Source organism: Miniopterus natalensis, chromosome 4 (assembly GCF_054644295.1).
Source record: "Miniopterus natalensis isolate mMinNat1 chromosome 4, mMinNat1.hap1, whole genome shotgun sequence".
NCBI lineage: Eukaryota > Metazoa > Chordata > Mammalia > Chiroptera > Miniopteridae > Miniopterus > Miniopterus natalensis.
Window position 1 is genome coordinate 45,016,890 of NC_142084.1, and position 15,909 is coordinate 45,032,798.

At 40.5% G+C, this 15,909-nt stretch overlaps 1 protein-coding gene across 1 annotated transcript; it reads left to right on the forward strand.

Annotated features, from left to right (window-relative positions):
- The first annotated feature begins 3,355 nt into the window (after window positions 1–3,355).
- On the forward strand, window positions 3,356–14,231 carry TLR2 (toll like receptor 2). The gene is made up of 2 exons (XM_087816516.1): window positions 3,356–3,426; window positions 10,883–14,231. Exon 2 carries the CDS (start codon window positions 10,899–10,901, stop codon window positions 13,245–13,247), a length of 2,349 nt encoding a protein of 782 aa, XP_087672642.1. The 5' UTR covers window positions 3,356–3,426; window positions 10,883–10,898; the 3' UTR covers window positions 13,248–14,231.
- The last annotated feature ends 1,678 nt before the right edge of the window (window positions 14,232–15,909 follow it).

Sequence of the window (15,909 nt, forward strand, 5' to 3'; positions counted from 1 at the left end):
TTTAAGCTGCACTTATAAATGTAATATATTTGATATCTTCTTAAGTGTCTCAGTTGTGTGACGTAACAAAACTTTCCTGAGTTCTCAAATAACTTTTATAACACACATATAAATATGGTGAACTTCAAGCTGTCTTAAATGTTTCAATATGTAACAAATGCTTCAATACATGTTTCTACAAACAGAAAAATTTCAACTTAAAATCATAAATGTAAATAAAGTATACATTTTAAATGACAAGCCCGACCTTGACTCTAGTAGGCCAAATTCTTTTAAATGTGACAATTCTTTAAAAACAAAGTATTCACTGATTTCTTAACACAAAATATTCATGTAAACACTAAATTATAGGACTTGTAGAGATTGTATCCAGAAACATTTAGGGCCAAATATGACTGTCCATACAATTGCCAAGGAAACAGCAACCTCCAGCTTTAAAAGATACTTACACACATGTAGGAAAACATTACATCATCACACATAATTAGGGGAATTCCTTCCTAGATAGTGAACCATTAATACCGGCCAGGAAGATTGCAGTATTCTCATCTGTGACCCAGCCTGGTACACACTGAACCCAAGTTACACTTCATAACAGGGACTGAACCTAAAAAAGGCAGTGGTCACATGGCTCACATCCCCGGATTGAGTCATTTTATGATCTTAATTTTTCCATCCACATAGAAACCCCACCCACACTGCCACACCACACGAATGGATTTAGCAGTTATTTGATTCTTAAGATATTTCAATATACTTTCCAAGGAGTTCCAAAGAATGTGGAACTTTATAAAATTCTGCCTTCTTTTCATACTCTTTCTGCCTGACGAGGCCATACAGTCCTTACAGATATTAAAATGATACAAGTTGCTCGTTCATGGTTTTGTCTGACTACATGGTTGGAAATCATACAATATTATTTCTTTTTTCTCATGTTTAACTGAGGTCAGCAATTGTGTGGCAAGGGCAGGAAGTTAGGGCAAGGAGCCACTCGTCAGACTCTGTCCCTGCTGTCTCACTGTGTGTGTGCAATGGCCATGTCAGATGTTTCTACTCTACTCCTCCAGACCTAACTGATATTTTGAAAGTGTCAGTTCACCTCTCCACAAGCACTGTTTGGTGCTGACTGTTTTAGGGAACAGGGATACATCACTGCAAAAAGAACAAAGCCCATGCCCTCGTGAAATTTAGATCCAGACACATTCCGCAGATGTGTGTAAATTTGGAAGGTCCCTTTCTATTGTTTAGTAGAATTCTTGCAACAGATGGAAATTATTTGCTTTGTTCTTAAGAGTCTTGTGGTGTATTCAGACCTATCCTATCACAACTCACCTCATAGATCATCCTCGTGGTTTGGCCCTTTGCTTCTGGACAGTCCAGCAAAGAACTTGAGGAAAAGTCTCTTTCTCTCTTTTTCCACTTTCCCTAATTTTAGATTCCTGAAGTATTTAAAAGTTCTCTAATTATAAAAAAAGGACTTTATGGATTTCTGTTCTGAATTAACTTAAGATTGATTGATGCTCCAGATCCCCAGAGATATGTACCAAGAAGCCTGAAATCTAGGTTTTGGTTGATCTTTCAAGTTTCCAAAATGTTTGTAAGTGAGAAACACTACTCTTCATACGAACTGAACTTGAACTGAAGGTGTTAATAATATGAGAACTACTTATTTCATGTGTTAAAAATATATGTGAAAGTGTTTTGAAAACATTAAGAATTGAACAAGTATAAGAACTGTCCCTGAGTAGAACATGATTATAATTTTGCTGAGAGTGTAGAATAACTTTCACTGCATATAGGTGACATTGGTAATAACTTGTGGGTAGATAAATGATTTTTACCTGACTTTGCCAGAATATTCTAATTGACTTTGGGTTTATGAAGCAGTAACAATTACAATTATAATAAAACCAAAGTCAATCTACACAGTTCAACTAGAGAAAATATATAGAGAAAGGACAGATGTTTTTAGTTTCAGCGGGGAAAGATGGGAGGAAGTTTTCTCAAGTACAAGTGAGGAAGAGGTGGAGACTGAATTAATAAGAAGAAAGTCATTTCAGACAGTTGGAGAGCCTGGAGGGTCACGGAGAGAGAAATATCCAGAGATTCAGTAAACTGTAGGAGAGTCAGACTCCTCTCTCTCAATTTCACATTCATGCCTATTGATTAGGTTTGCCTGAGGTTTAAATCTTTAATGAGAATTAGGAATGTGGAATAGGGAAAGAGAACACCTGGATTTAGGGTAAAATTCTGGCTTCCATTCTCAGTTCTGCCATTGACAATTTGCACAACATTTCCCAGTGCATAAAAGAGGAGGAAGAATGCTTCCTCGGCCTCCGATCTCAGTTTGCAAAGATCAAATGTAATTATGAAGATAAAGTGTAGTTTAATCACATTAGGGCAGTTTACTTTTTAAAAGGTACTGGTTTGTTTCCCTTATAAAACATTCCTCACTGCCTGAGATAAAGTAGTTTCTGTGGCAACGAAGAGAGCCCATCTAGGGCTGATTTTGGAATTACCTTGAGAAATAGGGATGGCATGGGGCAAGGGAAGGATGGAAGGCCTCAGCTTCAAACCCTCAGCTATCTGCGGCTCCCACATCTCTTTATGGTGAGACTAGGGATGAGATGCAGGTGCTGGGGACAGAGCAGCACCAGGACTGCCACAGGACTTGGTGGGAGGGAGGGCGGACCAAAACCTGGGGCTGTCCTTACCTGCTCCGCAGGCAAAATCTTGCCATATTGATCTGGATAGTGATTAACTATTTTAACGCAGGAGACCATAGACTTGCGGGTGGAAGTGGACCGGAGATGTGTGTGTCCGCAAATAAATGTTGAAAAGGCGGGGGAAAATGAGAAGTATGATTCCCGAGCCTGAATTCCAGCTTCCAAGGATGGAAAAGAACGGAGAACTAGAGTTTGAAGACGGTGTATGCCAGGGTAATGTGCGGCTTGGATGCCTGAAGCTTCAAGAAAACGCGGACTGGTTGCATACTCAGCCTTCTCAAGTGTTGCGAAATCTGCGCTTGTCCTTCGGGAAATCCCACAAGGGGGCTTCTAGCGCCTCGGCTCTTTCTCCAGCCCCGAGACCCGCAGCCAGCCCGCAGCGCCTCCTCTGACCCGGGCCCGCACCAGGCGGAGATCCGGGCAGGACCCACGCGCGTCGACCCGGGCCCGCCTCGGGCCGGCCGCGACCTCGGCCTGCGCCCCCTGCAGAGCCTGCGGGGAAGCGCCGGAGGGAGGCCGGGCCACAGCCTCGGGCACGCGGGCCGGGGCGGGCTCGCCTCCCCGTGCGGCGCGCGGTCAGGGCGCGGCGCGCGGTCAGGGCGCACTTCCCGCCGCGCGCTTCCCCGCCGCTCAGCTCCCGAGCCCGGGTCTGGTCGGGGTCCGCCAGGGCGCGGCTCGCAGGCGGCTCCGCGTCTCCCAGGTACGTCGGGCGGTTTTCGCGGGCGCCGCAGCCTTTCCCCGATCGGGCCGCGCAGGGGCGGAGGGGAGGCGCGGGACCTAGCGGGGCGCGGGGCGGGGAGACCCTCCTGCGCGTTCCGCGGCCCCCGGGCCCTCAGCGGGGCGCGCGCGGGCGGGGAGCGCACCTGGCCCGCGAGGACTCGCCCCTCCTGCGCCCCCGCCTGCGCGGCCCTACGCGGGAAGTGGGCACGCGACGGCGGGCGGAGGTGCGCCCCCAGGAGAAGCGGGGGCCGCCCGGAAAAGGACGGGGCACAGGAGAGATGCGGCCCGGGCGCCCTGCCAGCCTCGGAGGCCCCAGGGGTCGCCGCGGGGAGCTTCTGCTGGGCTCCCGCTGCCCGCGGCCGCGTCTCCCGGGAGACCCGGGTGGGCGGTGGCCCGCGGGGTGCTCGGGCCTCCCGGCGCCCCCGGGGCCGCCCTCCCCGCGGCCTCGGCACCCCTTGCTCAGAGCGGCGGCGGCCCAGCCCAGGTGAAGGCTTGGAGGCGCACCCGGGCGTCCCGCCGGGGCTGTGTCTGAGCTTACCGGTCACCGACAGGACCAGACTTCGAAAGGTTGGGTTTGGACACCGGGGCTCAGAAGTGGGACAGGTTCAGGACTCTGGCTCCCTAACCCGGGCCTGGCCGCGGCTCCGGGGTGGTCTCCAAGCCGCCTGCACCTTCCTTCATCCTCAGAGCGTCTGAGTTGTGTCAGATATGATTATGTCTAACCGGTTACCATTAGAACATAACAGAGCATTCAGGCAGAGAGGAGTTTTTAAAACAAGAACGCTTGAAAGTTTCGCTTATAACTTCTTCAACTTGTGCAAATGAGAAGTTGCGTTTGGAACTTAGGTGCAAGCCAGGTTAATGTTTTCCCGGGGGGGGGGGGGGGGGGAGGATTCAAGTCTGAGATGATTCATATCTTGCAGAAGGTGTTATCTGCACTTTACTCAGATCTTTACCAAAAAGCAACTGGTAGGCAGGGTGCCCTGACTTGAAAGTAGAGACCAAAAAAAGGGAAATAACAAACATTGTGACTATTTGAAAATGACTTATTCACCAGTATTTTAAGTTTCTTCCTGTTTTAAGCAGAGAACATTTGCATCTTTAAACTTTTTATGTCAGCAGTTGACAGCATGTTTTGGAAGTTTCTAAGCTATCAGTTAATTTTTTGCATTATTTTTATTATTTTTTAAGAATTTGGCTTGGCTGCCCTGGCCTGTGTTGCTTAGCGGTCAGAGCGCGGGCCCAGGCCCGGAAGGGTTTCCGATTCAATTCCTGGTGGAGGGCATGTTCCTGGGTTGCAGGTTTGATACCCTGCTAGTTGGGGCGCTTGTAGGAGGCAACCAATGGATATGTCTCTCTCACATAGATGTTTCTTTCTCTCTTTCTGTCTCTCTCTCCCCCACCCTTCCTCCCTCCCTTCCACGCTCTAAAAATCAATGGAAAAAATATCCTCAGTGAGGATTAACAAACAAACAAACAAACAAAAAAGAGAGTTTGGCTTGGCTGGTTAAATATCTTGTTCTGATTTTAGTGACTGTATGTGGCATCTTGGGTGTGACCTCCTCATAAAGATCTTTTGATAAATACAAGTTGTATTTACTTCTTCCAAATAGTAGGCTTGTTTGTCAAAATTGTTTTTTCCCCCACAATATCACTTAAAATTTACATTTTCCTCATACTGAAAAACCACATCTGAGTTTCTGAGTGCATTTGTTAAAAATTCAAGTTTTCTTCTTGCAGCCTACTTTTACCAGGTTCATTTTCCATACTGCTAAAGAACATATGTTCTTGGGCACTTTTTTCAATGAGAGTCTCTAGATAAAAATTCTCTTTTAGTTTTTGAATGCCTGAAAATACCTATCTCACCTTTGCTCTTGAATGATCATTTAAATGGGTATGGATGTCTAGGTTGACAGGTATGATTTCCCAGCCCTTTGAAGATATTATTCCATCATTTTCGGGGTAGGTGAGAAATTTCTATTCTTTTTTTTTTTTTTTTTTGCTTGGGATTCAATATGCGTTTGTTATCTGGGAACCTATGTTTTTCTTCAATTCTGAAAAACTTTTAGTTATTATATCTTTTAATATTTTGACTGACACCAGCATATATGGCAGGCCTGGGGTTTCTCTACAGGAGTCTGGCTTCCAGCCAGGTTGAGACTCTGGGTGAGAGGGCAGAGATTTTTTAGATCCCTGTTCACATAAGGTGTCTATAACCTTTTTCCTGCACATGGCTTTATGGAGAGTCTACTTTCAGTTCTCTGCTATGCATTGGGCCACAAGTCTCTTCACGCCTGCTTCACCCAGGCATTACAGCCCTAGCCCTAATATGGATATCTGGCTGTGGTTGCACTGTGGGCCACAGGGTTTCAACTTCCTCCCTATTCTGGATCAGCAGATGTCTATCCTCTAATGCCAGGCTTCTCAGACTTCCATCCTTTCCTGGGTCTTGGAGGAATAATTCCTCATGACCCTGCTGCTTTCTGAATTCTTCGAGCAGATGATTTTTATACTTTGCCCAGACCTCCATTCCCCATTTAGATATGACTCCATGCAGTCTAACTTGAGCTGTCACCAAATAGTGTCTTCCATTGAGGAGTTCTCTGCCCCATGCTGTAATGTATTGAGGAACTAAAAGGAGAGAGAAGTAACTCTGATCTTAAGTGTCAAGTTGTTAATTGCAATTTTCGCATTATCAATAATTATTGTTGAAAACTCACCGTGCTATAGGTACTATATAGTATTTGTATGAGATAGCCCAAGATCTATGTTCTTATAAAGTTGAAATTTTAAAGAGAAAAGGCTAGGAAAAATTATAAATAGATGTATTTACCTTAAATCTTAGCCAAAAACGGGTATATATTTCTTAAGTTATGTGCTATGTATTACAAAGTGGAAAAAAATAAAATAATTTTGGTTGCCTAGTACATTATACTAAGAGGACTCTTTCAATAACTGATTAACCAGAAAGACAAGGGAATAAATATAGTACCAACCAGTAATAACTATCTCGTCTTGATCTTATTGATTTTAGAGGTAGGTGCAATACTAGATCAATAGTCTTTATGGGTTAGTTTCTATTGTCTCCTGTTTCTGCTGTTCTCATATTTATTATCTTTCTTCCTTTATTACCTGGTTGTCTTTTTATTGTGTACTGAAAATTCCTTTTGAAAAATTGCAGAAAGACATTTGAGGCCTAGTATGATATTATCTTCTGCAGGTACCCATAAGCACTAGCATTCCAGAAATCATGTTAATTCATTTTCAGAAATTAAGACTGTCTGAACCATCCAGATAAATCAAAGCTGTGCTGCAATCTCTCTGAGGATTTGTTTTGCTTCAGTTCAGCCTTACCTGTCTCATCCATGACTGCCCCACACCTTAATCTTTCACTCCCTGTCCTTCAAGGCTGTCAAAAGCGCTGCAGCCTATCAGAGTATGCTGATTGTGTTCAAGGTGATAAAAGACAAGGTGAGAAGTTTTGGCAGAGAATCAGAAACTATAAAAAGTAGCATAGCAGATGTGAAAAAGAACCAAATAGAAATTATAAAGATGAAAATTGCAATAACCAAAAAAGTTAAAAGCAGTGGATCGATTTAACAGTAGATTAAACACAGCCAAAGAAAGAAAAATAAGCTAGAAAACATCTCAAGAAAATATCTAGACTGGAACTTGAAGACTAAAATATGGAAAGAACATAAGAGAAAAAAACCTGGAGGGTACAGCTAAGCCAGTGATTAGATGAAAATTTATGACCTTAAATGAGTATCTTAGAAATGAAGAATGGCTGAAAATTAATGAGCAAATATTGTGCCTCAAGAAACTAGAATAAGAGGAGTAAAACCTAGAGAAAGCAGAAGGAAGGAAATAGTAATATAAGAATAGAAATTAATAAAATGGAAAATAGAAGGTGTATAAAATGAGAAGTGGGATTTTTTGGAAAATGCCAATAAAATAACAAACCTCTTGAAAGTTAATTCAAAAAAGCAGGCACAAATAACTCATCTAAGGAGGGAAGTTCACTATAACTTCTGCAGACATAATAATAAGAGGATATTATTAGTAACTGTGTCAATAACTTTGAAAAAAACACACACGATAAATTTCTTGAAAAACACAATTTAGCAAAACTGACAAGAAAAAGAAAAATCTGAATAATTTCATAGCTGTTAAATAAATTTAATGTATTTCACACAAAAAAAAAACCAAGATAAATGAACAAACAATAACAATAAAAACTGCAGGCTCAGAAGGTGGCATTAGTGAATTCCACCAAAACCAAAGAAAGAAAATTTATAGGGCAGTTTAACTTCTGAGTTTAGATGCAGAAATTCTAAACAAAATATTAGTAAATAAAATCCAGCAATATATAAAAAGTTTAATACATCCAGACTAATTTGGGTTTATTCTAAAAATGCAAAATTATCTCAATACTGAAATTGATTAATGTAATCACCAGTGTTTATTAACAGGATAAAGGAGGAAATTCATGTTATTATCTCAATAGATACAAGAAGAAAAATAATTGATAATTTCAACATTCAGTAATCAAGAAAATGAAATAAAGGTATAAGGATTGGAAAAAAGAAAACCATCACCCAGAAGGTGATATGATTGTATACATAGGTAAAAAATTTTAAAACCTACCAACTGTGGAATTACTAAGTTAGTTCAGCGAGGTTGTTCAATGCATATTAAGTATATAAAATTTAATTAAATTTATACATAAAGATGTATATGTCATATTTATATACATCACACTATTTTCAAAGCTCAAAAGTATCAAATGCCTAGGACTACATCTCACAAAATATGCTCAAGACCTCTATGAAGAAAACAGAAGATACGAGCGTGATAAATTAAAGAAGTCTTAAATAAGTGGAAAGATATATCATGCTCAAGGATTGGGAGATTTAATATTGTGATGATGTCAACAATTCCCAAATTGATCTACAGAATCATGACATTGTTAGTTAAAAGAAATAGGTTTTGTTTTCGAAACTGATAAGCTGATTCTGTAATTTATAAGAATATGCAAAGGGCTCAGACGAACCAAAATTTACTTTAAGAAGACAAAAAGGAAGGACTTACTTTTCTGGATATTAAGATATATTATATATTTAATAAAATGTGTTGGCCATACAAGGATAGACAAATAGACACTGGATCAGAACAGAGAGCACTGAAACAGACCCACTACTATGCAGACATGTGGCTGTTGGGAAGGTAATATTGTTGATTGTTTCCCCAAAATGATCCTTTTAAAAATGGTGCTGGGTCAATTAAATATACATATTGAAAAAAATAAATAAATACTGTCTGCTACCACAAATATTAACCTCAGGTAGATCGTAGGCTTAAAAGTGAATGGTAAAGTAATAAAGATTTAGAAATTAACAAAAAGAATCTCCATGATAATGTAGGAAAGATTTTTTTAAACATGCCACAAAAATCATTATTGAAAAACAAAATAGAAAATTAAAGAGCATGTGTTTATCAAAAGATTCCACTAAGAAAGTGAAAAGGCAAACCACAGAGTGGAAGAAGATATTTGTAACACATCTATCTATATAAAGAGCCCCTATAACTTAATAATTGTAATAATAATTACAGTCCTGTTTTACATAGCCTTTCAGTCAATGATGAACCGCGTATACGATGGTAGTCCCATAAGATTATAATGGTGCTGAAAAATTCCTATTGCCCAGTGACGTCATAGCTGTTGTAATGTCATAGTATAACAAATACGTGTTTGTGCTGACGCTGGTGTCAACAAATCTACGCTGCCAAGTGTGTAAAAGTACAGCACATTCAATTCCGTAATGCTTGATGATGATAATAAACGACTGTGTTCCTGGTTTATGTGTTTACTGTGCTCTACTTTTTATTGTTAAGCAGTACGCTGTTCCCCAGGAGCAGTCTCATACACCTTGTATGGACACCCCTCTTGATTGCATCATTTCCTCTTGTGCTTGATGTAATCTCATGGGAGCAATAGGCTAGACCATGTAGCCTGGGTGTCTGGTCGGCTTTACCATCTAGGGTGGTGTAAGCACACTCTGTGATGTTCGCACAATGACGAAAATTGCCTAATGATGATTATGACGTTATAGTTTATCTGTCCTGTAACATGTTGAGTTATTGGAAAAAATCAGAAATGTCCTTATATACTGACATAGAAAGATGTGAAGTTATGTTTTTAGATGAGAAATGAACATCCAGCATAAGTGTGCATGGCATAATCCCAGTTATCTAAAAATGATAGGAGGGGATGCAAAGCAGTGACACTGGTATGTCCATAAATCTGGTTGCAACAGCAATTACATTCCCAGACCAAGTATATATTAATATTAATGTTTTCTTTTCTTTTTTTTATTATTATTTTTTTTATTTTTATTTTTTAAATTTTATTTTTGTTTAAAATATTACAGATTTCCCTTTTTCTCCCCAATGACCCGTTCCACCCCATCCCCTCCCGCTCCCCAGTCCCCCTCCTCACCATTGTCCGTGTCCTTGGGTTGTGTATATATGCATGTAAATGCTTTGATTACTCTCTCCCCCTCCACCCACCCACCCTCCTCCATCCCTCTGACATTCGTCAGTCTCCTCTATGCTTCCATGTCATTGAATCTATCCTGTTCATCAGTTTATTAAGTTCTTTAGATTCCACATATAAGTGAGGTCATGTGATGTTTGTCTTTCTCTGCCTGGCTTATTTCACTTAGCATAATTTTCTCCAGGTCCATCCATACTGTCCCAAAGGGTATGAGGTCCTTCTTCTTTATGGCTGCATAGTATTCCAGGGTGTAAATGTCCCACAGCTTTTTAATCCACTCATCTATTGATGGGCACTTGGGCTGTTTCCAGATTTTAGCTATTGTAAACTGTGCTGCTATGAACATAGGGGTGCATAAGCTCTTTCTGATTAATGTTTCAGGATTCTTAGGATCTGTTCCTAGGAGTGGAATCACTGGGTCAGAGGGCAGCTCCATTTTTAATTTTTTGAGGAAACTCCACACTGTTTTCCATCGTGGCTGCCCAGTCTGCATTCCCACCAGCAGCGTACTAGGGTTTCTTAAGCTGCTGGCTCATTTGTTCTTCCATTCATTCCCTTACCCATTCTTTCAACCCATGTGGATTGAGCCCTGCTCTGTGCTCCCATATGGCATAGTGCTTTTAATTCATTGCACAGTGGCAGTGTTTCTCTGTTAGTGTTGCTGAATGTGTCCGGGAATTAATTTTTTGTCCTTATGCTATTAATTAATTTTTAACTAAAAGCTAATTTTTATTCATACATTCCATTTGCCTCTTGGCTATTTCCTGGTAGCTCTGTGTGTGTGCATGTGTGTGTTACACTTTACAAAATGTTCCTCAAGAACTGGAATTACAATATGCTGTCAAACACAATCACTCACTTGAGCCTCTTTTATTTGTAGGTTGGATTACGGAACGATGTCACATGCTTTGTGGACAGTGTGGGTCTTGGGGGCTGTAATCAGCCTGTTCAAGGAGGGGACCCCTGATCAGGCTTCTTCTCTGAATTGTGACTCCACCGGTGTCTGCGATGGCCACTCGAGATCTTTAATCACCATCCCCTCAGGTCTCACGGCAACTGTGAAAAGCCTCGTCCTGTCCAACAACAAGATCACCTATGTCAGCAGCAGCGACCTGCGGATGTATGTGAACCTCAAGGTTCTGAGGCTGGGATCCAATAAAATTGACACTATAGAGGAAGATTCTTTTATCTCCCTGGGGAGTCTTGAACATTTGGACTTATCCTATAACCGCCTATCTAATTTGTCAGCCTCCTGGTTCAGGCCCCTTGCTTCCTTGAAATTCTTAAACTTACTGGGAAATCCTTATAAAACACTTGGGAGAACATCTCTTTTTTCTCATCTCGCCAACTTGCGAATCCTGAGAGTAGGAAATAGTTACAACTTCACTGAAATTCAGGAAAAGGATTTTGCTGGGCTAACTTTTCTTGAGGAACTTGAGATTGATGCTTCCAGTCTCCAGAAATATGGGCCAAAGAGTTTGAAGTCGATTCAGAACATCAGCCACCTGATCCTTCATATGAAACAGCCTGTTTTCCTGCTGGAGATTTTCGGAGATCTTTTAAGTTCCTTGGAACATTTGGAACTGAGAGATACTCATTTGGACACTTTCCGTTTTTCAAAAGTATCCATCAGTGAGACCAAGACAATTAAAAAGTTTACATTTAGAAATGTGGAAGTCACTGATGAAAGTTTTAATGAAATAGTGAAACTGTTGAAATATGTTTCTGGAATGATAGGTGTGGAGTTCGATCACTGTACCCTTAACGGAATTGGTGATTTTGATACATCTGCTATGGACACAGATCTAAGTAACATAGAGACATTAATAGTACGGAGGCTATATATTCCACATTTTTACTCATTTTATGATCTGAGAAGTATATATTCATTTTTAGGAAGAGTCAAAAGAATCACAATAGAAAACAGTAAGGTTTTTCTGGTTCCCTGTTTACTTTCACAACATTTGAAATCACTAGAATATTTGGATCTCAGTGGCAATTTGATGGTTGAAAACTTATTGAAAAACTCAGCCTGTGAGTATGCCTGGCCCTCCCTACAAACCTTAATTTTAAGGCAGAATCATTTGACATCATTAGAAAAAACGGGAGAAACTTTGCTTACTCTGAAAAGTCTGACTAACCTTGATATCAGTAAGAATAATTTCCATCCTATATCTCAAACTTGTCGGTGGCCAGAAAAGATGAAATATTTGAACTTATCCAGTACAAGAATACAGAGTCTAACCGAATGCATTCCTCAGACACTGGAAATTTTAGATGTTAGCAATAACAGCCTTAACTCGTTTTCTTTGACTATGCCACAACTCAGAGAACTTTATATTTCCGGAAATAAGTTGAAGACTCTACCAGATGCCTCCTCCTTACCCATGTTACTAGTCATGAGAATCAGCAGAAATACAATAAATACTTTCTCTAAGGAGCAACTTGGTTCTTTTAAAAAACTGAAGACTTTGGAAGCTGGCAGCAACAATTTCATCTGCTCCTGTGAATTCCTGTCTTTCACTCAGGAGGAGCAAGCACTGGCCCAGGTCCTGATCGACTGGCCAGAAAAGTACCTGTGTGATTCTCCACCGCACGTGCGGAACCAGCGGGTTCAGGACACTCGTCTCTCGGTTTCTGAGTGCCACAGGGTGGCTCTGGTGTCTGCCGTGTGCTGTGCCCTTTTCCTGTTGATCCTGATTGCAGGGGCTCTCTGCCACCATCTCCATGGCCTGTGGTACATGAAAATGATGTGGGCCTGGCTCCAGGCCAAAAGGAAGCCCAGGAGAGCCCCCCAGAGGGACTTCTGTTTCGACGCCTTTGTGTCTTACAGTGAACAGGATTCCCACTGGGTGGAGAACCTGATGGTCCAGGAGCTGGAGCACTTCAACCCTCCCTTTAAGTTGTGTCTTCATAAGCGGGACTTTATTCCTGGCAAATGGATTATTGACAATATCATTGACTCCATCGAAAAGAGCCACAAAACCATCTTCGTGCTTTCCGAGAACTTTGTGAAGAGCGAGTGGTGCAAGTACGAACTGGACTTCTCCCATTTTCGTCTCTTCGATGAAAACAATGATTCTGCCGTTCTGGTCTTGCTGGAGCCCATTGAGAAGAAGGCCATCCCCCAGCGTTTCTGTAAGCTGCGGAAGATAATGAACACCAGGACCTACCTGGAGTGGCCCACGGATGAAGCGCAGCAGGACAGGTTTTGGTTAAATTTGAGAGCTGCAATAAAATCCTAGGTTCCTGCATTAAAGGCCAGTCTTGGACTGGCGGTGGTCCTTATGCCACTACTTGTAACTAAGTCTGTTCTGACACAAGTATATGTAAACCACACGAGGACGTGCTTTACTGAAACTACTAACACTGTTCAAGTTTCATCTAGAGTGCTGTTTTATAAAAACTACTACCAGATTAAAAAAAAAAAAGGATATTGCTTTTTTCTTTATCCCAGGAGATAATCATGATCTGAGTACATCACTGATATCTGAATTATCTGTAGCAATGGTTTAGTTCATTAGGAAGTAGCCCAGATGAGAAGATTTCAGATGGCTGCGCAGTCAGCTCTGCCAGCGGACTCGTCTATATCTATAGAGAGCATTCACCATCCCGCCAACTGTCTCCTCTCTGTGTAGCTGCTCTCATGATCAAAAAGGCACAATGTTTGGGTCACTCAGCCCCAGTATTGCTATCCCTAGATTGATAGTGCTGTGTGTCTCCATCAAACTTTACAGGGTACAAAATACCTGAGAAAGGGTGTGTTTTCATGTGAACTGGGTCGGTCTGTCTGGGTATTTGATAGTTTTCTCTAGCCATAATTACTTGAGCCAGGATACCTAACACAAGATACAGTAAATTATGTTTTTCAATAAAAATCAAACTAATAAAATAAGTACTCAATCTAGAAGAATTGGAAAGACACCTTCCACATCCCTGACTTAAAATCTATGTGAAGTCCTAATTTGTATCGAGTTACTCTGTCTCCCCTGCATTGTAGTGCTTCCTTCTTCTTTGAAAAGTCTTGTTTCTGATTCTAAAAAAGACTTCCTTTTTTTCTCTCTTCTGAAAATTTATTATAGTACCTGTAAGTTAAATAAATTTTTAAACAAGTATAAACCTAGAGGTTCCTCATAATGACAAAAAAATATTTGGTACACAATAATTTAAAAGATAGATAATACTTCCATATGTTAATTTTTATAATACAGATTTAATAAAACATTACATTTAATGCAATTACTGTTATTTACTGATTTGGTGCGGCCGTCTTCTTACGCTGGGAACCACATGTGAAAGGAAGTGAACTTCCTGTGACCCTGCTCAGTTCTCAGCCAGACTGGGTCTGTGTGCTTAATTGGGCTCTGGAGTCAAAAAGTCCTGGGTTAGTAGATATGTATCTTTGGGCAAGTAACTTAACCTGACCCCAAATATTTTCCTGTCCTTAAACTAAGGATAATAATATTGAGATCATAGAGTATGATGTAGACATTAATGTACAGTCATGTAACTAAACCACTGGGCACACGCCCCTTGGTCACCATTCCCTCTGGAAGGGTGAGGAGGGCGAGAGGACCAAGCCTATGGGAATGGGAACCATGGGGTGCTTGCATGGGGCCACAGGGATACCTGTAGTAGATGTTAGCAGTTACTGTTTTCCAAGAAGTAATTCGTCCCCTTACGTATTATGATTGGCAAATGGATATTTTTCTGTTATGGGTACTAGCAGGAATATCAGGGGTCCTGTTGTTCACAGGAAAATATCCCAAAGAAGTAAGTTCATTACGTGAATAACAGGCTTTAGTCCCTGGAACACTCACATAATATTTCTTCTCTCTCATGCAAACTGCTGGGAAAGTGTTATGGAGGAAACCGTAGCCAGTCTAAGAAGAAAATGGAAAAGCTCAGGAGAAGAAAACTTGAGGAGATGCCACAGAAACCAAATACAATAATGAACTTTTTACTTTACTGCTCTATTTCCTACATTAAGTACAATGTTAATTATCACAAGAACTAGACACATTGAACATGGACTTGATCTGTTAGATTGAACTGCAATAATTTGCACAGCAATAGAAATAGCTTCATACTTAATTGATAGATTTAAAGGAATATTTTAAAATTAATCTTTATTTTTCTCATTGTGAATGTTAAACATGTTAATTGTAGAAATTTTGGAAAAGAGATAAGATTATATAAATTAAAATAAAAATTAGCTCTTATCCTTTCAACTTCAGATAACCACAGATAACTGTGTAGTGTATATAGGTCTCCAATTATCTATCTATCTATCTATCTATCTATCTATCTATCTATCTATCTATCTATCATCTATCATCTAGATATAGATACTATATCTCTCTATATATATCTTCACAAAATTGGGATTCAATTTTAAATACTTAAACTGCATAAAGAAAATAGCATCTTTATTTTTCTGTGATTGTTTAGCTATTATTATCTAACAGTTTCTGAACTCTGAGGGTCATTCAGAATTCCAAGAAAATTCATACTTGCTACTTCCCCAGAGTTCTAAATTGTTCTGAAAGCTACTCTCATGCACCTGCCCACTGAAGATAAGTGGCAAATACATCAGAGGTCAATTTAAAGGCTCCTTCTCTTCCACAAGAAAAAACTAATTTTTAGTTAGTGTTTTATCCAACTGTGAGCTCTTTTGTCAATAGACTATAAGGTCAAGAATCTTCTTTTATCTTCTCAACATGCCTGGTATGTAATAAGTATTGAATTGCTGAAATGTTTGCTGAGTAGAGAAACAAACCAGAGTTAAATCTTCTAGTAATCTGGATGGTGAACCAATCATAACACTGAAGCATTGAGCAGTTTCACGAAGGAAAATTACCAACAGGTAGAAATTCTAGTGTGAGTTTTCTCCATTTAAACTATGAT